The 25,751-nt window shown below is 57.2% G+C and overlaps 2 protein-coding genes across 2 annotated transcripts; one reads left to right on the top strand and one right to left on the bottom strand.

Moving 5' to 3' along the window:
• The first annotated feature begins 166 nt into the window (after positions 1-166).
• LOC144955491 (tetratricopeptide repeat protein 4-like) lies at positions 167-10,037 on the top strand. Its single transcript, XM_078885693.1, has 4 exons — positions 167-280; positions 4,691-4,772; positions 7,083-7,162; positions 9,818-10,037. The coding sequence occupies exons 2-4, from the start codon at positions 4,713-4,715 to the stop codon at positions 9,936-9,938; spliced, it is 261 nt and encodes an 86-aa protein (XP_078741819.1). The 5' UTR covers positions 167-280; positions 4,691-4,712; the 3' UTR covers positions 9,939-10,037.
• A 1,904-nt stretch (positions 10,038-11,941) lies between these two features.
• On the bottom strand, positions 11,942-24,832 carry LOC144955492 (uncharacterized; the record flags this gene model as incomplete). Its single annotated transcript, XM_078885694.1, has 3 exons — positions 11,942-14,952; positions 22,906-22,998; positions 24,200-24,832. Coding segments are annotated over 3 exons (806 nt in total), but the record flags the coding sequence as incomplete, so codon positions are not given.
• Positions 24,833-25,751: the final 919 nt, after the last annotated feature.

The following is a 25,751-nucleotide window of genomic DNA, read 5'->3' as shown; positions in this document are numbered from 1 at the left end:
AACGCCTCTCCTGTCACCCCTCCCCCTCCTCTCTCTCAGGATCGCAAAATCCGCCTGAACCTCCCTCGTGACCAGCTCTGTGACCTGGGGGGGTGAGGGTCACGGGGGTCACGGGGGTCACGAGGGTCACGGGGGTCACGGGGGTCACGAGGGTGAGGGGGGGGGAGGGGCGCTTGCCCCAGCTGGGGCTGGAGGATGGGCGGCTGAGCTGGAGGGTGACGCTTCTCTACCCAGAACACAGCTGCTGTGAGGTGGTGACAGCCTTCCATGAAGACACCTGGTGAGTGGGTGGGTGGGTGGGTGAGTGGGTGAGTGGGTGGGTGAGTGAGTGGGTGGGTGGGTGAGTGGGTGGGTGAGTGGGTGAGTGGGTGGGTGAGTGGGTGAGTGAGTGGGTGGGTGGGTGGGTGGGTGGGTGAGTGGGTGGGTGGGTGGGTGAGTGAGTGGGTGGGTGGGTGGGTGGGTGAGTGAGTGGGTGGGTGAGTGAGTGAGTGAGTGGGTGAGTGGGTGAGTGGGTGGGTGGGTGGGTGAGTGGGTGGGTGGATGGGTGAGTGGGTGAGTGAGTGAGTGGGTGGGTGGGTGGGTGGGTGGGTGGGTGAGTGGGTGAGTGGGTGGGTGAGTGGGTGGGTGGGTGGGTGAGTGGGTGGGTGGGTGGGTGGGTGAGTGGGTGGGTGAGTGAGTGAGTGGGTGAGTGGGTGGGTGGGTGAGTGAGTGGGTGGGTGGGTGAGTGGGTGAGTGAGTGAGTGGGTGGGTGGGTGGGTGGGTGAGTGGGTGAGTGAGTGAGTGGGTGGGTGAGTGAGTGAGTGGGTGGGTGAGTGGGTGAGTGAGTGAGTGGGTGGGTGGGTGAGTGAGTGAGTGAGTGGGTGAGTGGGTGGGTGGGTGGGTGAGTGGGTGGGTGAGTGGGTGAGTGAGTGGGTGAGTGGGTGAGTGAGTGAGTGGGTGAGTGGGTGAGTGGGTGGGTGGGTGGGTGAGTGAGTGGGTGTGTGGGTGAGTGGGTGAGTGGGTGAGTGGGTGGGTGGATGGGTGAGTGGGTGGGTGGGTGGGTGGGTGGATGGGTGAGTGGGTGGGTGGGTGGATGAGTGAGTGGGTGGGTGGGTGGGTGGGTGAGTGAGTGGGTGAGTGGGTGAGTGAGTGAGTGGGTGAGTGGGTGAGTGGGTGGGTGGATGGGTGAGTGGGTGGATGGGTGGGTGGATGGGTGAGTGGGTGGGTGGGTGGGTGAGTGAGTGGGTGGGTGGGTGAGTGGGTGTGTGGGTGAGTGGGTGAGTGGGTGAGTGGGTGGGTGGGTGAGTGGGTGGGTGGGTGGGTGGGTGAGTGAGTGGGTGAGTGTGTGAGTGAGTGAGTGGGTGGGTGGGTGAGTGGGTGAGTGGGTGGGTGGGTGGGTGGGTGAGTGAGTGGGTGAGTGGGTGAGTGGGTGTGTGGGTGAGTGGGTGAGTGGGTGAGTGGGTGGGTGGGTGAGTGGGTGAGTGAGTGGGTGAGTGGGTGGGTGAGTGGGTGAGTGAGTGAGTGGGTGAGTGTGTGAGTGAGTGAGTGGGTGGGTGAGTGGGTGAGTGAGTGTGTGAGTGAGTGAGTGGGTGAGTGGGTGAGTGGGTGAGTGGGTGGGTGAGTGAGTGGGTGAGTGTGTGAGTGAGTGAGTGAGTGGGTGGGTGAGTGAGTGGGTGAGTGGGTGAGTGAGTGAGTGGGTGAGTGGGTGAGTGGGTGGGTGGGTGAGTGGGTGAGTGGGTGAGTGGGTGGGTGAGTGGGTGAGTGAGTGAGTGGGTGAGTGTGTGAGTGAGTGAGTGGGTGGGTGAGTGGGTGAGTGAGTGTGTGAGTGAGTGAGTGGGTGAGTGAGTGGGTGAGTGAGTGAGTGAGTGGGTGAGTGGGTGAGTGGGTGGGTGGGTGAGTGGGTGAGTGAGTGAGTGGGTGAGTGGGTGGGTGAGTGGGTGAGTGAGTGAGTGAGTGGGTGGGTGGGTGAGTGGGTGAGTGGGTGGGTGGGTGAGTGAGTGAGTGGGTGAGTGTGTGAGTGAGTGAGTGAGTGGGTGGGTGAGTGGGTGAGTGGGTGAGTGGGTGAGTGGGTGAGTGGGTGGGTGAGTGAGTGGGTGAGTGTGTGAGTGAGTGAGTGGGTGGGTGAGTGAGTGGGTGAGTGGGTGAGTGGGTGAGTGAGTGAGTGGGTGAGTGGGTGAGTGGGTGGGTGGGTGAGTGAGTGAGTGGGTGAGTGGGTGGGTGGGTGAGTGGGTGAGTGAGTGAGTGGGTGAGTGTGTGAGTGAGTGAGTGGGTGGGTGAGTGGGTGAGTGAGTGTGTGAGTGAGTGAGTGGGTGAGTGAGTGGGTGAGTGAGTGAGTGAGTGAGTGAGTGGGTGAGTGGGTGAGTGGGTGGGTGGGTGAGTGGGTGAGTGAGTGAGTGGGTGAGTGGGTGGGTGAGTGGGTGAGTGAGTGAGTGAGTGGGTGAGTGAGTGAGTGAGTGGGTGAGTGAGTGAGTGAGTGAGTGGGTGGGTGAGTGAGTGAGTGAGTGAGTGGGTGAGTGAGTGAGTGAGTGAGTGAGTGAGTGGGTGAGTGTGTGAGAGAGTGAGTGGGTGAGTGAGTGAGTGAGTGTGTGAGAGAGTGAGTGGGTGGGTGAGTGAGTGAGTGAGTGGGTGAGTGAGTGGGTGAGTGGGTGAGTGTGTGAGAGAGTGAGTGGGTGGGTGAGTGAGTGAGTGGGTGGGTGGGTGGGTGAGTGGTGGGGTGGGTGGGTGAGTGAGTGAGTGGGTGAGTGGGTGAGTGGGTGAGTGGGTGAGTGGGTGGGTGAGTGGGTGAGTGGGTGAGTGGGTGGGTGGGTGGGTGAGTGGGTGAGTGAGTGGGTGGGTGGGTGAGTGGGTAAGTGGGTGAGTGGGTGGGTGGGTGGGTGAGTGGGTGAGTGTGTGAGTGAGTGAGTGGGTGGGTGAGTGGGTGAGTGAGTGAGTGAGTGGGTGGGTGAGTGTGTGAGTGAGTGAGTGGGTGGGTGAGTGGGTAAGTGGGTGAGTGGGTGGGTGGGTGGGTGGGTGAGTGGGTGAGTGTGTGAGTGAGTGAGTGGGTGGGTGAGTGGGTGAGTGAGTGAGTGAGTGAGTGGGTGGGTGAGTGTGTGAGTGAGTGAGTGGGTGGGTGAGTGGGTGAGTGAGTGAGTGGGTGGGTGAGTGTGTGAGTGAGTGAGTGGGTGGGTGAGTGAGTGAGTGAGTGGGTGGGTGAGTGAGTGGGTGAGTGGGTGAGTGAGTGGGTGAGTGGGTGGGTGAGTGGGTGTGTGGGTGAGTGGGTGGGTGAGTGGGTGGGTGAGTGAATGGGTGGGTGAGTGGGTGAGTGAGTGAGTGGGTGGGTGAGTGGGTGAGTGAGTGAGTGGGGTGGGTGAGTGGGTGAGTGAGTGGGTGGGTGGGTGAGTGGGTGGGTGGGTGAGTGGGTGAGTGTGTGAGTGAGTGAGTGGGTGGGTGAGTGGGTGAGTGAGTGTGTGAGTGAGTGAGTGGGTGAGTGAGTGGGTGAGTGAGTGAGTGGGTGAGTGGGTGAGTGGGTGGGTGGGTGAGTGGGTGAGTGGGTGGGTGGGTGGGTGAGTGAGTGGGTGAGTGTGTGAGTGAGTGAGTGGGTGAGTGGGTGAGTGGGTGGGTGGGTGGGTGAGTGAGTGAGTGAGTGAGTGGGTGAGTGAGTGGGTGAGTGGGTGGGTGGGTGGGTGGGGGGGTGAGTGGGTGGGGGGGTGAGTGGGTGGGGGGGTGAGTGGGTGAGTGGGTGAGTGGGTGAGTGGGGGGGTGAGTGGGTGAGTGAGTGAGTGGGTGAGTGGGTGAGTGAGTGGGTGAGTGAGTGGGTGGGTGGGTGAGTGGGTGGGTGAGTGAGTGGGTGAGTGAGTGAGTGAGTGGGTGAGTGAGTGAGTGGGTGAGTGGGTGAGTGAGTGGTGAGTGAGTGGGTGAGTGAGTGGGTGGGTGAGTGAGTGGCTGAGTGAGTGGGTGAGTGAGTGGGTGGGTGGGTGAGTGGGTGGGTGAGTGAGTGGGTGAGTGAGTGGGTGAGTGGGTGGGTGAGTGGGTGGGTGGGTGGGTGGGTGGGTGAGTGAGTGAGTGAGTGAGTGAGTGGGTGAGTGAGTGGGTGAGTGGGTGGGTGGGTGGGTGGGTGGGGGGGTGAGTGGGTGGGGGGGTGAGTGGGTGAGTGGGTGAGTGGGGGGGTGAGTGGGTGAGTGGGGGGGTGAGTGGGTGAGTGAGTGAGTGGGTGAGTGGGTGAGTGAGTGGCTGAGTGAGTGGGTGAGTGAGTGGGTGGGTGGGTGAGTGGGTGGGTGAGTGAGTGGGTGAGTGAGTGAGTGGGTGAGTGAGTGAGTGGGTGAGTGGGTGAGTGAGTGGCTGAGTGAGTGAGTGGGTGGGTGGGTGAGTGGGTGGGTGAGTGAGTGGCTGAGTGAGTGGGTGAGTGAGTGGGTGGGTGGGTGGGTGAGTGGGTGAGTGTGTGAGTGAGTGAGTGGGTGAGTGAGTGGGTGGGTGAGTGAGTGGCTGAGTGAGTGGGTGAGTGAGTGGGTGGGTGGGTGAGTGGGTGGGTGAGTGAGTGGCTGAGTGAGTGGGTGAGTGAGTGGGTGGGTGGGTGGGTGAGTGGGTGAGTGGGTGGGTGGGTGGGTGGGTGGGTGAGTGGGTGGGTGGGTGGGTGAGTGGGTGGGTGGGTGGGTGAGTGAGTGGGTGAGTGTGTGAGTGAGTGAGTGGGTGGGTGAGCATATTGTTGATCCTTTCTCCCCCACTGTGTCTCCAGTTTCCAGGAGCAGTTCTCCGTGATGTTTCAGGAGTCACCGCCTTGGGATTTGGAGCATAAATACCGTCTAGAGAACATTCAGGTGACACACACACACACAGACACACACACACAGACACACACACACAGACACACACACACAGACACACACACACAGACACACACACACAGACACACACACACAGACACACACACACAGACACACACACACAGACACACACACACAGACACACACACAGACACACACACACAGACACACACACACAGACACACACACACAGACACACACACACAGACACAGACACACACACACAGACACACACACACAGACACACACACACAGACACACACACACACACAGACACACACACACAGACACACAGACACACACACACAGACACACACACACAGACACACACACACAGACACACACACACAGACACACACACACAGACACACACACACAGACACACACACACAGACACACACACAGACACACACACACAGACACACACACACAGACACACACACACAGACACAGACACACACACACAGACACACACACACAGACACACACACACAGACACACACACACACACACAGACACACACACAGACACACACACACAGACACACACGTGTCTCTCTCCCCGTGTCTCCCCGTGTTTCCCCGTGTCTCCCCCCGTGTCTCTCTCCCCCGTGTCTCCCCGCGTCTCTCCCCGCGTCTCTCCCCGCGTCTCTCCCCGTGTCTCTCTCCCCCGTGTCTCCCCGTGTCTCCCCCCGTGTCTCTCTCCCCCGTGTCTCCCCGTGTCTCTCCCCGTGTCTCTCTCCCCCGTGTCTCCCCGTGTCTCCCCCCGTGTCTCTCTCCCCCGTGTCTCCCCGTGTCTCCCCCCGTGTCTCTCTCCCCCGTGTCTCCCCGCGTCTCTCCCCGCGTCTCTCCCCGTGTCTCTCTCCCCCGTGTCTCCCCGCGTCTCTCCCCGTGTCTCTCTCCCCCGTGTCTCCCCGCGTCTCTCCCCGTGTCTCTCTCCCCCGTGTCTCCCCGCGTCTCTCCCCGTGTCTCTCTCCCCCGTGTCTCCCCGCGTCTCCCCCCGTGTCTCTCTCCCCCGTGTCTCCCCGTGTCTCCCCCCGTGTCTCTCTCCCCCGCGTCTCTCCCCGCGTCTCTCCCCGTGTCTCTCTCCCCCGTGTCTCCCCGTGTCTCCCCCCGTGTCTCTCTCCCCCGTGTCTCCCCGTGTCTCCCCCCGTGTCTCTCTCCCCTGTGTCTCCCCGTGTCTCCCCGCGTCTCTCCCCGCGTCTCTCCCCGCGTCTCTCCCCGCGTCTCTCCCCGTGTCTCCCCGTGTCTCCCCCCGTGTCTCTCTCCCCTGTGTCTCCCCGCGTCTCTCCCCGCGTCTCTCCCCCCGTGTCTCCCCGTGTCTCCCCCCGTGTCTCTCTCCCCTGTGTCTCCCCGTGTCTCCCCGCGTCTCTCCCCGCGTCTCTCCCCGCGTCTCTCCCCGCGTCTCTCCCCGCGTCTCTCTCCCCGTGTCTCCCCGTGTCTCCCCCCGTGTCTCTCCCCTGTGTCTCCCCGTGTCTCCCCGCGTCTCTCCCCGCGTCTCTCCCCGTGTCTCCCCGTGTCTCCCCCCGTGTCTCTCTCCCCTGTGTCTCCCCGTGTCTCCCCGTGTCTCCCCGCATCTCCCCCCGTGTATCCCCGCGTCTCTCCCCGCGTCTCTCCCCGTGTCTCCCCGTGTCTCCCCCCGTGTCTCTCTCCCCTGTGTCTCCCCGCGTCTCTCCCCGCGTCTCTCCCCCCGTGTCTCCCCGTGTCTCCCCCCGTGTCTCTCTCCCCTGTGTCTCCCCGTGTCTCCCCGTGTCTCCCCGCGTCTCTCCCCGCGTCTCTCCCCGCGTCTCTCCCCGCGTCTCTCTCCCCGTGTCTCCCCGTGTCTCCCCCCGTGTCTCTCTCCCCTGTGTCTCCCCGTGTCTCCCCGCGTCTCTCCCCGCGTCTCTCCCCGTGTCTCCCCGTGTCTCCCCCCGTGTCTCCCCCCGTGTCTCTCTCCCCTGTGTCTCCCCGTGTCTCTCCGTGTCTCTCCCCGCGTCTCCCCCCGTGTATCCCCGCGTCTCTCCCCGTGTCTCCCCCCGTGTCTCCCCGTGTCTCTCTCCCCGTGTCTCTCTCCCCATGTATCTCTCACTGTGTCTCTCTCTCCCCTGTGTCTCCCCGTGTCTCCCCTGTGTCTCCCCGTGTCTCTCCGTGTCTCTCCCCGTGTCTCCCCCCGTGTCTCCCCGTGTCTCTCTCCCCGTGTCTCTCTCCCCATGTATCTCTCACTGTGTCTCTCCCCGTGTCTCCCCGTGTCTCACCGTGTCTCCCCGTGTCTCACCGTGTCTCCCCCCGTCTCCCCGTGTCTCTCCCCGTGTCTCCCGATGTCCAGGCGCTGTTTGTGGATGAGGATCAAGGATTGTGGGAGGTCGACTTGCAGACTTCACTCAGCCGCACACTCACTCACCCTCGGTACGCACACACACACAGAGACACACACAGACACACACACAGAGACACACAGACACACACAGAGACACACACAGAGACACACACTCACTCACCCTCGGTACGCAGAGACACACAGAGACACACAGAGACACACAGAGACACACAGAGACACACAGAGACACACAGAGACACACACTCACTCACCCTCGGTACGCAGAGACACACAGAGACACACAGAGACACACAGAGACACACAGAGACACACAGAGACACACAGAGACACACAGAGACACACACTCACTCACCCTCGGTACGCAGAGACACACAGAGACACACAGAGACACACAGAGACACACAGAGACACACAGAGACACACACTCACTCACCCTCGGTACGCAGAGACACACAGACACACAGAGACACACAGAGACACACAGAGACACAGAGACACACAGAGACACACAGAGACACACAGAGACACACACTCACTCACCCTCGGTACGCAGACACACACAGACACACACAGAGACACACAGAGACACACAGAGACACACAGAGACACAGAGACACACAGAGACACACAGAGACACACAGAGACACACAGAGACACACAGAGAGACACACAGAGACACACACTCACTCACCCTCGGTACGCACACACACACAGAGACACACAGAGACACAGAGACACACACAGACACACACAGAGACACACAGAGACACACACTCACTCACCCTCGGTACGCAGACACACACAGAGACACAGAGACACACAGAGACACACAGAGACACACAGATACACACAGATACACACAGATACACACAGAGACACAGAGACACACAGAGACACACAGAGACACACAGAGACACACACTCACTCACCCTCGGTACGCAGACACACACAGAGACACGCAGAGACACACAGAGACACACAGAGACACACAGAGACACACAGAGACACACACAGACACACACAGAGACACACAGAGACACACAGAGACACACAGAGACACACAGAGACACACACAGACACACACAGAGACACACAGAGACACACACTCACTCACCCTCGGTACGCAGACACACACAGACACAGAGACACACAGAGACACACAGAGACACACAGAGACACAGAGACACACAGAGACACACAGATACACACAGAGACACAGAGACACACAGAGACACACAGAGACACAGAGACACACAGAGACACACAGATACACACAGAGACACAGAGACACACAGAGACACACAGAGACACACAGATACACACAGATACACACAGATACACACAGAGACACACACAGATACACACACAGAGACACACAGATACACACAGATACACACAGACACGCAGAGACACGCAGAGACACACATATACACAGACACACAGATACACAGAGACACAGAGACACAGAGACACACAGAGATACACAGAGATACACAGAGACACACAGAGACACACAGAGATACACACAGAGATACAGAGACACGCAGAGACACGCAGAGACATGCACAGAGACACACAGACACACACAGAGACACACAGAGACAGAGAGACACACAGAGACACACACAGAGACACACAGACACACACAGAGACACACAGACACACACAGAGACACACACAGAGACACACACAGAGACACACACAGAGACACACAGACACACACAGAGACACACACAGAGACACACACAGATACAGAGACACGCAGAGACATGCAGAGACATGCACAGACACACACAGACACACACAGAGACACACAGAGACAGAGAGACACACACAGAGACACACACAGAGACACACACAGAGACACACACAGAGACACACACAGAGACACAGAGACACACACAGAGACACACAGACACACACAGAGACACACACAGAGACACACACAGAGACACACAGAGACAGAGAGACACACACAGAGACACACACAGAGACACACACAGAGACACACACAGAGACACACACAGAGACACAGAGACACACACAGAGACACACACAGAGACACACACAGAGACACACAGAGATACAGAGACACGCAGAGACATGCAGAGACATGCACAGAGACACACAGACACACACAGAGACACACAGAGACAGAGAGACACACACAGAGACACACACAGAGACACACACAGAGACACACACAGAGACACACACAGAGACACAGAGACACACACAGAGACACACAGACACACACAGAGACACACACAGAGACACACACAGAGACACACACAGAGATACACACAGAGACACACAGAGACTCACAGATACACAGAGAGACACACACAGAGACACACACAGAGACACACACAGAGACACACACAGAGACACACACAGAGACACACACAGACACACACAGAGACACACAGACACACACAGAGACACACACAGAGACACACAGACACACACAGAGACACACAGACACACACAGAGACACACACAGAGACACACACAGAGACACACACAGAGACACACACAGAGACACACAGAGACTCACAGATACACAGAGACACACACAGAGACACACACAGAGACACACAGAGACTCACACTCATAGAGATACACAGAGACTCATAGATGTGGTTGTTGTTGTTGTTGATGTGGTTGATGTTGATGTTGTTCATGTTGTTGTTGTTGTTGATGTTGTTGTTGATGTTGTGCAGGTTTGTGGTGCAAGCGTGGACCCTGGAGTTCGTGGTGCTGGCCAGGAGTGGAGCGTTCCGCTCCACGTTTCTAAAATCTCGCAGCGTGCACCCAGCCTGGCACGCACGCACTGCACAATAGACACTCACACACACACACAGACACACACACACACAGACACACACAGACACACACACAGACACACACACACAGACACACACAGACACACACACACAGACACACACAGACACACACACACAGACACACACACAGACACACACACACAGACACACACACAGACACACACACAGACACACACACAGACACACACACACAGACACACATAGACACACACACAGACACACACACACACAGACACACAGACAAACACACAGACACTCACACACAGATACACAGACACACACACAACAACAACCACCATTCGGTGGAGAGGGTGGGAGGGGCTGGGTGGGGAGGAGAGGGTGGGGAGGGGCTGGGTGGGGAAGGGCTGGGTGGGGAGGGGCTGGGTGGGGAGGGGAGGGTGGGGAGGAGCTGGGTGGGGAGGGGCTGGGTGGGGAGGGGCTGGGTGGGGAGGGGCTGGGTGGGGAGGGGCTGGGTGGGGAGGAGCTGGGTGGGGAGGGGCTGGGTGGGGAGGGGCTGGGTGGGGAGGGGCTGGGTGGGGAGGGTCTGGGTGGGGAGGGGCTGGGCTGGGTGGGGAGGGGCAGGGTGGGGAGGGGCTGGGCGGGGAGGGTGGGGAGGAGCTGGGTGGGGAGGGGCTGGGTGGGGAGGGGCAGGGTGGGGAGGGGCTGGGTGGGGAGGGGCTGGGTGGGGAGGGGCTGGGTGGGGAGGGGCAGGGTGGGGAGGGGCAGGGTGGGGAGGGGCAGGGTGGGGAGGGGCAGGGTGGGGAGGGGCTGGGTGGGGAGGGGCTGGGTGGGGAGGGGAGGGTGGGGAGGGGCTGGGTGGGGAGGGGCTGGGTGGGGAGGGGCAGGGTGGGGAGGGGCAGGGTGGGGAGGGGCAGGGTGGGGAGGGGCAGGGTGGGGAGGGGCAGGGTGGGGAGGGGCAGGGTGGGGAGGGGCAGGGTGGGGAGGGGCTGGGTGGGGAGGGGCTGGGTGGGGAGGGGAGGGTGGGGAGGGTGGGGAGGGGAGGGGCTGGGTGGGGAGGGTGGGGAGGGGAGGGGCTGGGTGGGGAGGGTGGGGAGGGGAGGGGCCTAAAGGAGGGGGGGGTGAGAGGAGGGGGGGGGGTGAGGGGCGGGGCCTAACCGAGGGGGAGGGGCCGATAGCTAAGGGGGCTGCCTGGCTTGGTGGTGTTTCATTCAGACGCTGTCTTTCCGACAGACCTGTTTCTTCACCTGAGGACGGCTGCTTGCGTTGTGGCCGAAACGTCGTGTGAATTGTATTTTGTTTTATTTTTATTATTTTATTATTTCCATTCTACGTGACGACTTTACCGAAAGAACCCAAAAATATCGATGCAAAGCTTCTTTTGTGACTGCAGGGATTCATCTTCTTGGTGGATGAGTGGGTGGGTGGGTGGATGAGTGGGTGGGTGAGTGGGTGGGTGAGTGAGTGAGTGGGTGGGTGAGTGAGTGAGTGAGTGGGTGGGTGAGTGAGTGAGTGGGTGGGTGGGTGGGTGAGTGAGTGAGTGGGTGGGTGAGTGAGTGAGTGGGTGGGTGGGTGAGTGGGTGGGTGGGTGGGTGAGTGGGTGGGTGAGTGGGTGGGTGAGTGGGTGGGTGAGTGGGTGGGTGGGTGAGTGAGTGGGTGAGTGGGTGGGTGAGTGGGTGGGTGAGTGGGTGTGTGGGTGGGTGTGTGGGTGGGTGTGTGGGTGGGTGAGTGGGTGGGTGAGTGGGTGGGTGAGTGAGTGGGTGGGTGAGTGGGTGGGTGAGTGGGTGGGTGAGTGGGTGGGTGAGTGGGTGGGTGAGTGGGTGGGTGAGTAGATTGGTGAGTGGGTGGGTGAGTGGGTGGGTGAGTGAGTGAGTGAGTGGGTGGGTGAGTAGATTGGTGAGTGGGTGGGTGAGTAGATTGGTGAGTAGATTGGTGAGTGGATGTGTGAGCGGGTTCAACACCACACACACACCGCTCACTCTCAACAAAATACACAAACACACGCCACAGCCTTGTCCACACCACCAAACTATTTTATTTTCATCATCATCATCATTATTATAATAATAATAGTTCTACCTGAACCCAGTGAAGTGTACCAGGGTGTCTAGGAGGGTGAGCGGTGCGGGTGGCCGAGATGGTCTACGGGTGAAATCTCTATGAATAGTATCCCCACGTCTCTATGAATAGGACCAACATCTCTGTATGGACATTAGCTATGGGTGAAATCTCTATGAATAGTATCCCCATGTCTCTATGAATAGTGTCAACATCTCTATACAAACATTGCCTATATGGGTGGAATCTCTATGAATAGGATCCCCATGTCTCTATGAATAGGTTCAACATCTCTATACGAAGTGTCCATGGGTAAGTACCTTTATGAATAGGATCCCCATGTCTCTATGGATAGGATGCACGCAGACAGTGAATGACTTACCACACACACACACAGATACACACACAGATACACACACACACAGATATACACACACACACACACAGATACACACACACACAGATACACACACACAGATACACACACACACAGACACACACACACAGATACACACACACACAGATACACACACACAGACACACACACACAGATACACACACACACAGATACACACACACAGATACACACACACAGATACACACACACAGATACACACACACAGATACACACACACACAGACACACACACACAGATACACACACACACAGATACACACACAGATACACACACACACAGATATACACACACACACACACAGATACACACACACACAGATACACACACACAGATACACACACACAGATACACACACACAGATACACACACACACACAGATACACACACACACACACAGATACACACACACACAGATACACACACACACACAGATACACACAGATACACACACACACAGACACACACACACAGATACACACACACACACAGATACACACACACACACAGATACACACACACACAGATACACACACACACAGATACACACACACACAGATACACACACACACACAGACACACACACACAGATACACACACACACACAGACTCACACACACAGATACACACACACACAGATACACACACACACAGATACACACACACACACAGATACACACACACACACATACACACACAGATACACACACACAGATACACACACACACACAGATACACACACACACAGATACACACAGATACACACACACACAGATACACACACACACACAGATACACACACACACAGATACACACACACACAGACTCACACACACAGATACACACACACAGATACACACACACACAGATACACACACACACACACACAGATACACACACACACACATACACACACAGATACACACACACAGATACACACACACACAGATACACACACACACAGATACACACAGATACACACACACACAGATACACACACACACATACACACACAGATACACACACACAGATACACACACACAGATACACACACACACAGATACACACACACACAGATACACACAGATACACACACACACAGATACACACACACACACAGACTCACACACACACAGACTCACACACACACAGAAACACACACACACACAGACTCACACACACACACACACAGATACACACACACACAGATACACACACACACACAGATACACACAGACACAGATACACACACACACAGATACACACACACACAGATACACACACACAGATACACACACAGACACACACTCACACACACACACACACAGATACACACACACACACACAGATACACACAGATACACACACACACAGATACACACACACAGATACACACACACAGATACACACACACAGATACACACACACAGATACACACACACAGATACACACACATGCGCCGTGTCTACAGCTACTGAGATACACACACACAGACACACACACACACACATGCGACGTGTCTACAGCTACTGAGACACACACACATTCATATATAAACCTCTAGTTTGTATAGTACCTACATGTCTATGAGCGTGACAGTTGTGTGTGTGTGTGAGTCTGTGTGTGTGTGAGTCTGTGTGTGTGTGTGTCTCTGTGTGTGTGTGAGTGTGTGTCTGTGTGTGTCTGTGTGTGTGTGTGTCTGTGTGTGTCTGTGTGTGTGTCTGTGTGTCTGTGTGTGTGTCTATGTGTGAATCTGTGCGAGTCTGTGTGTGTGTGGGTATCTGTGTGTGTGTGTCTCTGTGTGTGTGTGTAGCTGTGTCTGTGTGTGTGTGTAGCTGTGTGTGTGTGTCTGTGTGTGTGTGTCTGTGTGTGTGTCTGTGTTTGTGTGTGAGTGTGAGTCTGTGTGTGTGTCTGTGTGAGTCTGTGTGTGTTGGTGTGTGTGTGTGGGTATCTGTGTGTCTGTGTGTGTGTGTGTCTCTGTGTGTGTGTATGAACAGCTAATCACACACACACATTTATATTTACATAAACCTCTAGTCTGTATAGTACCTACATGTCTATGAGCATGCCAGTTGTGTGTGTTTGTCTGTGTGTGTGTCTGTGTGTGTGTGTGTCTGTGTGTGTCTGTGTGTGTGTGTGTGTCTGTGTGTGAGTCTGTGTGTGTGTTTGTGTGAGTCTGTGTGTCTGTGTGTGTGTTTGTGTGTTTGTGTGTGACTGCGTGACTGTGTGTGTCTGTGTGTGTGTGCGTGTCTGTGTGTGTCTGTATGTGTGTCTATGAACAGCTAATCACACACAGACTAACACAGACACACACAGACTAACACAAACACAAACACAGTCACACACACAGACACACACCCACAAACACAGACACACACACACACACAGACACACACACATAGTGTGTCTATGAGTAGAGGTTGTGAGGAGTGTTTTGTCTGTGAGCGGTGTGTGTGTGAGGAGTGTTTTGTGAGGAGTGTTTTGTGAGGAGTGTTTTGTGTCTATGAGTAGAGGGGGTATTGCTGAGTTCCGTACGGAAGCTTCACGACCGGTACCAAGATCATTTGCTTCCCAGCCATACCTGGAAAACATCGTCATCAGCAACATCATCATCAGCATCATCAGCAACATCAACATCATCATCAGCATCATCAGCAGTGTCATCAGCAACATTATCATCAGCATCATCAGCAGTGTCATCATCATCAGCAACATCAGCAGCATCAGCAGCATCATCAGCAACATCATTATCATCAGCAGTGCCATCATCATCATCATCAGCAGTGCCATCATCAACATCGTCATCAGCAGCATCATCAGCAGTGCCATCATCATCATCAGCAGTGCCATCATCATCATCAGCAGTGCCATCATCATCAGCAGCATCATCAACATCGTCATCAGCAGTATCATCAGCAGTGCCATCATCATCATCAGCATCATCAACATCGTCATCAGCAGTATCATCAGCAGTGCCATCATCATCATCAGCAGTGCCATCATCAGCAGCATCATCAACATCGTCATCAGCAGCATCATCAGCAACATCAGCACTGGGCGTGGCCAGTGAGTGAGTGGGTGAGTGAGTGGGTGAGTGAGTGGCTGGGTGAGTGGCTGGGTGAGTAGGTGAGTGAGTGAGTGAGTAGGTGAGTGAGTAAGTGAGTGAGTGGGTGAGTGTGTGGGTGAGTGAGTGGGTGATTGAGTGGGTGGGTGAGTGAGTAGGTGAGTGAGTGAGTGAATGAGTGGGTGGGTGAGTGAGTGGGTGGGTGTGTGGGTGAGTGAGTGGGTGATTGAGTGGGTGAGTGAGTGAGTGAGTGGGTGAGTGAGTGAGTGGGTGGGTGAGTGGCTGAGTGAGTGGCTGAGTGGCTGGATGAGTGAGTGGGTGAGTGAGTGGGTGGGTGAGTGGCTGAGTGAGTGGCTGGGTGAATGGGTAAATGAGTGGGTGCGTGAGTGGCTGGGTGAGTGAGTGAGTGGCTGAGTGAGTGAGTGGCTGGGTGAGTGGGTGGGTGAGTGAGTTGGTGAGTTGGTGAGTTGGTGAGTAGGTGAGTGGATGAGTAGGTGAGTGATGTACCAGACGCTGAGTGAGTGAGTGGGTGAGTGAGTGGCTGGGTGAGTGAGTGGCTGGGTGAGTGGCTGGGTGAGTGAGTGAGTGAGTGGCTGGGTGAGTGGCTGGGTGAGTGAGTGGCTGAGTGAGTGAGTGGCTGGGTGAGTGAGTGGCTGGGTGAGTGAGTAGGTGAGTGAGTGAGTGAGTGACGCACCAGACAGCATGTAGTACTGCTGGCTGGGTAGGCGGCTGGGTGAGTAGGTGAGTGAGTAGGTGAGTGAGTAGGTGAGTGAGTAGGTGAGTGAGTGAGTAGGTGAGTGAGTAGGTGAGTGAGTAGGTGAGTGAGTAGGTGAGTGAGTAGGTGAGTGAGTGGCTGGGTGAGTAGGTGAGTGAGTGAGTGAGTAGGTGAGTGAGTAGGTGAGTGAGTAGGTGAGTGAGTGGCTGGGTGAGTAGGTGAGTGAGTGAGTAGGTGAGTGAGTGGCTGGGTGAGTAGGTGAGTGAGTAGGTGAGTGAGTAGGTGAGTGAGTGAGTAGGTGAGTGAGTAGGTGAGTAGGTGAGTGAGTAGGTGAGTGAGTGAGTAGGTGAGTGAGTAGGTGAGTGAGTGGGTGAGTGAGTGAGTGGGTGAGTGAGTGGGTGATTGAGTGGGTGGGTGAGTGAGTAGGTGAGTGAGTGAGTGAGTGAATGAGTGGGTGGGTGAGTGAGTGGGTGGGTGTGTGGGTGAGTGAGTGGGTGATTGAGTGGGTGAGTGAGTGAGTGGGTGACTGAGTGTGTGGGTGAGTGAGTGGGTGAGTGAGTGGGTGATTGAGTGGGTGGGTGAGTGAGTAGGTGAGTGAGTGGGTGAGTGAGTGAGTGGGTGACTGAGTGTGTGGGTGAGTGAGTAGGTGAGTGAGTGGGTGATTGAGTGGGTGGGTGAGTGAGTAGGTGAGTGAGTGGGTGATTGAGTGGGTGGGTGAGTGAGTAGGTGAGTGAGTGGGTGAGTGAGTGAGTGGGTGACTGAGTGAGTAGGTGAGTGAGTGACTGGGTGAGTGAGTAGGTGAGTGACGCACCAGACAGCATGTAGTACTGCTGGCTGGGTGGGGCTGGGTGAGTGAGTGAGTGGGTGGGTGAGTGAGTGGGTGAGTGAGTGAGTGAGTGGCTGAGTGACTGAGTGGGTGGGTGAGTGAGTGGCTGAGTGGGTGAGTGAGTGAGTGGCTGAGTGGGTGAGTGGCTGGCTGGGTGAGTAGGTGAGTGAGTGAGTAGGTGAGTGAGTGGGTGAGTGGGTGAGTGGGTGGGTGGGTGGGTGAGTGAGTGAGTGAGTGGGTGAGTGAGTGAGTAGGTGAGTGAGTGGGTGGGTGAGTGAGTAGGTGAGTGAGTGGGTGAGTGGGTGGGTGGGTGGGTGAGTGAGTGGGTGGGTGAGTGGCTGAGTGGGTGAGTGTCTGGGTGAGTGGCTGGGTGAGTGAGTGAGTGGGTGAGTGAGTGGGTGAGTGGCTGGCTGGGTGAGTAGGTGAGTGAGTGAGTGGGTGAGTGAGTGAGTGAGTGAGTGGGTGAGTGAGTGGGTGAGGGAGTGAGTGGCTGGGTGAGTGGGTGAGTGAGTAGGTGAGTGAGTGAGTGAGTAGGTGAGTGAGTGAGTGAGTGAGTGAGTGAGTGACGCACCAGACAGCATGTAGTACTGCTGGCTGGGTGAGTGAGTGAGTAGGTGAGTGAGTGACTGGGTGAGTGAGTGAGTGAGTGGGTGAGTGAGTAGGTGAGTGAGTGAGTGGGTGAGTGAGTAGGTGAGTGAGTGAGTGAGTGAATGAGTGGGTGGGTGAGTGAGTGGGTGGGTGTGTGGGTGAGTGAGTGGGTGATTGAGTGGGTGAGTGAGTGAGTGGGTGACTGAGTGTGTGGGTGAGTGAGTGGGTGAGTGAGTGGGTGATTGAGTGGGTGGGTGAGTGAGTAGGTGAGTGAGTGGGTGAGTGAGTGAGTGGGTGACTGAGTGTGTGGGTGAGTGAGTAGGTGAGTGAGTGGGTGATTGAGTGGGTGGGTGAGTGAGTAGGTGAGTGAGTGGGTGATTGAGTGGGTGGGTGAGTGAGTAGGTGAGTGAGTGGGTGAGTGAGTGAGTGGGTGACTGAGTGAGTAGGTGAGTGAGTGACTGGGTGAGTGAGTAGGTGAGTGACGCACCAGACAGCATGTAGTACTGCTGGCTGGGTGGGGCTGGGTGAGTGAGTGAGTGGGTGGGTGAGTGAGTGGGTGAGTGAGTGAGTGAGTGGCTGAGTGACTGAGTGGGTGGGTGAGTGAGTGGCTGAGTGGGTGAGTGAGTGAGTGGCTGAGTGGGTGAGTGGCTGGCTGGGTGAGTAGGTGAGTGAGTGAGTAGGTGAGTGAGTGGGTGAGTGGGTGAGTGGGTGGGTGGGTGGGTGAGTGAGTGAGTGAGTGGGTGAGTGAGTGAGTAGGTGAGTGAGTGGGTGGGTGAGTGAGTAGGTGAGTGAGTGGGTGAGTGGGTGGGTGGGTGGGTGAGTGAGTGGGTGGGTGAGTGGCTGAGTGGGTGAGTGTCTGGGTGAGTGGCTGGGTGAGTGAGTGAGTGGGTGAGTGAGTGGGTGAGTGGCTGGCTGGGTGAGTAGGTGAGTGAGTGAGTGGGTGAGTGAGTGAGTGAGTGAGTGGGTGAGTGAGTGGGTGAGGGAGTGAGTGGCTGGGTGAGTGGGTGAGTGAGTAGGTGAGTGAGTGAGTGAGTAGGTGAGTGAGTGAGTGAGTGACGCACCAGACAGCATGTAGTACTGCTGGCTGGGTGAGTGAGTGAGTAGGTGAGTGAGTGACTGGGTGAGTGAGTGAGTGAGTGGGTGAGTGAGTAGGTGAGTGAGTGAGTGGGTGAGTGAGTAGGTGAGTGAGTGAGTGAGTAGGTGAGTGACACACCAGACAGCATGTAGTACTGCTGGCTGGGTGAGTAGGTGAGTGGCTGGGTGAGTGAGTAGGTGAGTGAGTGACTGGGTGAGTGAGTGGGTGAGTGAGTAGGTGAGTGAGTGGGTGAGTGAGTAGGTGAGTGAGTGAGTGAGTAGGTGAGTGAGTGACTGGGTGAGTGAGTGGGTGAGTGAGTAGGTGAGTGAGTAGGTGAGTGAGTGGGTGAGTGAGTGGGTGAGTGAGTAGGTGAGTGAGTGGCTGGGTGAGTGAGTGGGTGAGTGAGTGGGTGAGTGGCTGGGTGAGTGAGTGAGTAGGTGAGTGAGTGACTGGGTGAGTGAGTGGGTGAGTGAGTGGGTGAGTGAGTAGGTGAGTGAGTAGGTGGGTGAGTGAGTGAGTGAGTAGGTGAGTGAGTGAGTAGGTGAGTGAGTGACTGGGTGAGTGAGTGGGTGAGTGAGTAGGTGAGTGAGTGGCTGGGTGAGTGAGTGAGTAGGTGAGTGAGTGACTGGGTGAGTGAGTGGGTGAGTGAGTAGGTGAGTGAGTGGGTGAGTGAGTAGGTGAGTGAGTGAGTAGGTGAGTGAGTGACTGGGTGAGTGAGTGGGTGAGTGAGTAGGTGAGTGAGTAGGTGAGTGAGTGGGTGAGTGAGTGGGTGAGTGAGTAGGTGAGTGAGTGGCTGGATGAGTGAGTGAGTGGGTGAGTGAGTGGCTGGGTGAGTGAGTGAGTAGGTGAGTGAGTAGGTGAGTGAGTAGGTGAGTGAGTAGGTGAGTGAGTAGGTGAGTGAGTAGGTGAGTGAGTGAGTGGGTGAGTAGGTGAGTGAGTAGGTGAGTGAGTAGGTGAGTGAGTAGGTGAGTGAGTGGGTGAGTGAGTGGGTGAGTGAGTGAGTGGGTGAGTGAGTGGGTGAGTGAGTAGGTGAGTGAGTGAGTAGGTGAGTGAGTGAGTGGGTGAGTAGGTGAGTGAGTAGGTGAGTGAGTAGGTGAGTGAGTGAGTAGGTGAGTGAGTGAGTGGGTGAGTGAGTAGGTGAGTGAGTGAGTAGGTGAGTGAGTGAGTAGGTGAGTGAGTGGGTGAGTGAGTGAGTGAGTAGGTGAGTGAGTAGGTGAGTGAGTGAGTGAGTAGGTGAGTGAGTGAGTAGGTGAGTGAGTGGGTGAGTGAGCAGGTGAGTGAGTGGGTGAGTGAGTGGGTGAGTGAGTGACGCACCAGACAGCATGTAGTACTGCTGGCTGGGTGGGGCTGGGTAGGCGGCTGGGTGAGTGAGTGAGTGGCTGGGTGAGTGGCTGGGTGAGTGAGTAGGTGAGTGAGTGACTGGGTGAGTGAGTGGGTGAGTGAGTGGGTGAGTGAGCAGGTGAGTGAGTGGGTGAGTGAGTGGGTGAGTGAGTGACGCACCAGACAGCATGTAGTACTGCTGGTTGGGTGAGTAGGTGAGTGGCTGGGTGAGTGAGTGAGTAGGTGAGTGAGTGACTGGGTGAGTGAGTGGGTGAGTGAGTAGGTGAGTGAGTGGGTGAGTGAGCAGGTGAGTGAGTGGGTGAGTGAGTGGGTGAGTGAGTGACGCACCAGACAGCATGTAGTACTGCTGGTTGGGTGAGTAGGTGAGTGGCTGGGTGAGTGAGTGAGTAGGTGAGTGAGTGACTGGGTGAGTGAGTGGGTGAGTGAGTGACGCACCAGACAGCATGTAGTACTGCTGGTTGGGTGAGTAGGTGAGTGGCTGGGTGAGTGAGTGAGTAGGTGAGTGAGTGACTGGGTGAGTGAGTGGGTGAGTGAGTAGGTGAGTGAGTGGGTGAGTGAGCAGGTGAGTGAGTGGGTGAGTGAGTGGGTGAGTGAGTGACGCACCAGACAGCATGTAGTACTGCTGGTTGGGTGAGTAGGTGAGTGGCTGGGTGAGTGAGTGAGTAGGTGAGTGAGTGACTGGGTGAGTGAGTGGGTGAGTGAGTAGGTGAGTGAGTGGGTGAGTGAGCAGGTGAGTGAGTGGGTGAGTGAGTGGGTGAGTGAGTGACGCACCAGACAGCATGTAGTACTGCTGGTTGGGTGAGTAGGTGAGTGGCTGGGTGAGTGAGTGAGTAGGTGAGTGAGTGACTGGGTGAGTGAGTGGGTGAGTGAGTAGGTGAGTGAGTGGGTGAGTGAGCAGGTGAGTAAGTGGGTGAGTGAGTGGGTGAGTGAGTGACGCACCAGACAGCATGTAGTACTGCTGGTTGGGTGAGTAGGTGAGTGGCTGGGTGAGTGAGTGAGTAGGTGAGTGAGTGACTGGGTGAGTGAGTGGGTGAGTGAGTAGGTGAGTGAGTAGGTGAGTGAGTAGGTGAGTGAGTGGGTGAGTGGGTGGGTGAGTGAGTGACGCACCAGACAGCATGTAGTACTGCTGGTTGGGTGAGTAGGTGAGTGGCTGGGTGAGTGAGTGAGTAGGTGAGTGAGTGACTGGGTGAGTGAGTGGGTGAGTGAGTAGGTGAGTGAGTGGGTGAGTGAGCAGGTGAGTAAGTGGGTGAGTGAGTGGGTGAGTGAGTGACGCACCAGACAGCATGTAGTACTGCTGGTTGGGTGAGTAGGTGAGTGGCTGGGTGAGTGAGTGAGTAGGTGAGTGAGTGACTGGGTGAGTGAGTGGGTGAGTGAGTAGGTGAGTGAGTAGGTGAGTGAGTAGGTGAGTGAGTGGGTGAGTGGGTGGGTGAGTGAGTGACGCACCAGACAGCATGTAGTACTGCTGGTTGGGTGAGTAGGTGAGTGGCTGGGTGAGTGAGTGAGTAGGTGAGTGAGTGACTGGGTGAGTGAGTGGGTGAGTGAGTAGGTGAGTGAGTGGGTGAGTGAGCAGGTGAGTGAGTGGGTGAGTGAGTGGGTGAGTGAGTGACGCACCAGACAGCATGTAGTACTGCTGGTTGGGTGAGTAGGTGAGTGGCTGGGTGAGTGAGTGAGTAGGTGAGTGAGTGACTGGGTGAGTGAGTGGGTGAGTGAGTAGGTGAGTGAGTGGGTGAGTGAGCAGGTGAGTAAGTGGGTGAGTGAGTGGGTGAGTGAGTGACGCACCAGACAGCATGTAGTACTGCTGGTTGGGTGAGTAGGTGAGTGGCTGGGTGAGTGAGTGAGTAGGTGAGTGAGTGACTGGGTGAGTGAGTGGGTGAGTGAGTAGGTGAGTGAGTAGGTGAGTGAGTAGGTGAGTGAGTGGGTGAGTGGGTGGGTGAGTGAGTGACGCACCAGACAGCATGTAGTACTGCTGGTTGGGTGAGTAGGTGAGTGGCTGGGTGAGTGAGTGAGTAGGTGAGTGAGTGACTGGGTGAGTGAGTGGGTGAGTGAGTAGGTGAGTGAGTGGGTGAGTGAGCAGGTGAGTAAGTGGGTGAGTGAGTGGGTGAGTGAGTGAGTGACGCACCAGACAGCATGTAGTACTGCTGGTTGGGTGAGTAGGTGAGTGGCTGGGTGAGTGAGTGAGTAGGTGAGTGAGTGACTGGGTGAGTGAGTGGGTGAGTGAGTAGGTGAGTGAGTAGGTGAGTGAGTAGGTGAGTGAGTGGGTGAGTGGGTGGGTGAGTGAGTGACGCACCAGACAGCATGTAGTACTGCTGGCTGGGTGGGGCTGGGTAGGCGGCTGGGTGAGTGAGTGAGTGGCTGGGTGAGTGGCTGGGTGAGTGAGTAGGTGAGTGAGTGAGTGAGTAGGTGAGTGAGTGGGTGAGTGAGTGAGTGGGTGAGTGGGTGAGTGAGTAGGTGAGTGAGTAGGTGAGTGAGTAGGTGAGTGAGTGGGTGAGTGGGTGGGTGAGTGAGTGACGCACCAGACAGCATGTAGTACTGCTGGCTGGGTGGGGCTGGGTAGGCGGCTGGGTGAGTGAGTGACTGGGTGAGTGAGTGGGTGAGTGAGTAGGTGAGTGAGCAGGTGAGTGAGTGAGTGAGTAGGTGAGTGAGTGACGCACCAGACAGCATGTAGTACTGCTGGCTGGGTGGGGCTGGGTAGGCGGCTGGGTGAGTGAGTGAGTGGCTGGGTGAGTGGCTGGGTGAGTGAGTAGGTGAGTGAGTGAGTGAGTAGGTGAGTGAGTGGGTGAGTGAGTGAGTGGGTGAGTGAGTGAGTGAGTAGGTGAGTGAGTAGGTGAGTGAGTAGGTGAGTGAGTGGGTGAGTGAGTGGGTGAGTGGGTGGGTGAGTGAGTAGGTGAGTGAGTGGGTGAGTGGGTGGGTGAGTGAGTGACGCACCAGACAGCATGTAGTACTGCTGGCTGGGTGGGGCTGGGTAGGCGGTCTGCTTCAACTGGGGCAGCTGCCCCGGGGATTGTGGGAGGAACGCCGCTGCAGAGCAGAGAGCCGGGTCACGTTACGCGTGTGTGTGTCTGTGTGTGTGTGTCTGTGTGTGTGTGACGTGTGTGTGTGTGACTGTGTGCGTGTGTGTGTGACGTGTGTGTGTGTGTGTATGTGTGTGTGTGTCTGTGTGCGTGTGTGTGTGTCTGTGTGTGTGTGACTGTGTGTGCGTCTGTGTGACTGTGTGTGTGTGTCTGTGTGCGTGTGACGTGTGCGTGTGTGTGTGACTGTGTGTGTGTGTGACTGTGTGTGTGCGTGGCATGCGTGTGTGTGTGTCTGTGTGTGTGTGACTGTGTGTGCGTCTGTGTGACTGTGTGTGTGTGTCTGTGTGCGTGTGACGTGTGCGTGTGTGTGTGACTGTGTGTGTGTGTGACTGTGTGTGTGCGTGGCGTGCGTGTGTGTGTGACGTGTGTGTGTGTGACTGTGTGTGCGTGTGTGTGACTGTGTGTGTGCATGACGTGTGTGTGTGTGTGACGTGTGTGTGTGTGTGCGTGCGTGAGTGTGTCTGTGTGTCTGGGTGTGTGCGTGTGTCTGTGTGTGTGTCTGTGTGTGTGTATGTGTGTGTCTGTGTGCGTGTGTGTGTGTCTGTGTGCGTGTGTGTGTGTCTGTGTGTGTGTATGTATGTGTGTGTGTGTGACTGTGTGTGCGTGTGTGTCTGTCTGTGTGCGTGTGTGTGTGTGACGTGTGTGTGTGTGCGTGACGTGTTTGTGTGTGTGTCTGTGTGTGTCTGTGTGTGTGTGACGTGTGTGTGTGACGTGTGTGTGAGTGTGAGTCTGTGTGTCTGTGTGTGTGACGCGTGTGTGTGACGCCTGTGTGTGTGCGTGACGTGCGTGTGCGTGTGACGCCTGTGTGTGTGTGTGTCGGGGGCCTCTGGGTTTTCACCCGAGAGCCGCCCTCGTAGGGTGCTCCACTGTTTCCCGGGGTGCTCCCCGGTTTCCCGGGGTGCTTCCCGGTTTCCCGGGGTGCTCCCCGGTTTCCCGGGGTGCTCCACGGTTTCCCGGGGTGCTCCCCGGTTTCCCGGGGTGCTCCACGGTTTCCCGGGGTGCTCCACGGTTTCCCGGGGTGCTCCACGGTTTCCCGGGGTGCTCCCCGGTTTCCCGGGGCCAGGGAATTGGCAGATTTCCCCCAGGTCTGTGTCTGCGCGCGTGACGTGTGCGCGTGACGTGTGCGTGACGTGTGCTCGTGCCCTCACCATACGGCAGCGTGCCCACGCCCCCTGGCGGCCCCCCCAGCGTGTACCCCACGGGTGCCGGGTACGAGTACGAAGCCGCTGCCGCCGCCGCCGCCTGCGAGTAGGCGGCCATCGCCGCGGCCGCTGGCAGGTACCCCGTGGATCCACCTGCTGCTGCTGCTGCTGCTGCGGCAGCCTGCTGCGAATAGACCCCGGCCGAGGCCGGAGAGTAGGCGGTCCCCGCGGCCGCTGGCAGGTACGCCGTGGATCCACCTGCCGCTGCTGCTGCTGCTGCTGCGGCCTGCGAGTAGACTCCGGCAGAGGCCTGAGAGTAGGCCGAACCGCCCGCCCCCGCCCCCGCTGGGAGGTAAGTGGACCCCGCCGGGAGGTAAGTGGACCCCGCCGGGAGGTAAGTGGACCCCGCCGGGAGGTACGCTGAGCCCGCTGCCGTCGAGTAGAGGCCGGATGAGACCGGGGGGTAGATGTTGGCGGGGGAGTAGGCGGAGGCCGGTGAGTAGATGGCGCTAGCCGGCGAGTAGGCCGAGGCGCTAGCCGGCGAGTAGACGGAGGCGCTGGCCGGCGAGTAGGCGGCGCTGGCGGTGGAATAGACGGCGTTGGCGGTGGAGTAGGCGCTCACGGGGGAGTAGGCGGCTCCTGGTGGTGGAGGTGGTGGGACGGGGAGGTGGTGGGAGGGGGAGGTGGTGGTGGTGGCAGGGGGAGAGGTGGTGGTGGTGGTGGGAGGGGGAGGTGGTGGTGGTGGTGGGAGGTGGTGGTGGTGGTGGTGGGAGGGGGAGGTGCTGGTGGTGGGAGGGGGAGGTGGTGGTGGTGGTGGGAGGTGGTGGTGGTGGTGGGAGGGGGAGGTGGTCGTGGTGGGAGGGGGAGGTGGTGGTGGGTGGTGGTGGTGGTGGTGGGAGGTGGTGGAAGTGGTGGGAGGGGGAGGTGGTGGTGGGAGGGGGAGGTGGTGGTGGGAGGTGGTGGTGGTGGTGGGAGGGGGGAGGTGGTGGTGGTGGTGGGAGGGGGAGGTGGTGGTGGTGGTGGGAAGTGGAGGTGGTGGGAGGGGGAGGTGGTGGGAGGTGGTGGTGGGAGGTGGTGTTGGTGGTGGGAGGTGGTGGTGGTGAGAGGGGGAGGTGGTGGAGGTGGTGGGAGGGGGAGGGATTTGTGTGACGCGCAGAGACACACCGGCGAGTGTGTGACGTGTGTGTGTGTGTGTGTGTCTGTGTGTGTGTGTCTGTGTGTGTGTGTGTCTGTGTGTGTGTCTGTGTGTGTGTGTGTGAGATGTGTGTGAGATGTGTGTGTCTGTGTGTGTGTGTGTCTGTGTGTGTGTGTCTGTGTGTGTCTGTGTGTGTCTGTGTGTGTGTGTGTGAGATGTGTGTGAGATGTGTGTCTGTGTCTGTGTTTGTGTCTGTGTGTGTGTCTGTGTGTGTGTGTATCCGTGTGTGTGTGTGTGAGACGTGTGTGTGTGACGTGTGTGTGTGTCTGTGTGTGTCTGTGTGTGTGTCTGTGTGTATCTGTGTGTGTGTGTGTGTGAGATGTGTGTGTGTGACGTGTGTGTGTGTACGTACCTGTGAAGTAT

The sequence above is a fragment of the Lampetra fluviatilis genome, unplaced genomic scaffold, assembly GCF_964198595.1.
Source record: "Lampetra fluviatilis unplaced genomic scaffold, kcLamFluv1.1 SCAFFOLD_1214, whole genome shotgun sequence".
NCBI lineage: Eukaryota > Metazoa > Chordata > Hyperoartia > Petromyzontiformes > Petromyzontidae > Lampetra > Lampetra fluviatilis.
The sequence above is the reverse complement of the archived record's forward strand: the minus strand, read 5'-3'. Positions and strand labels throughout refer to the sequence as shown.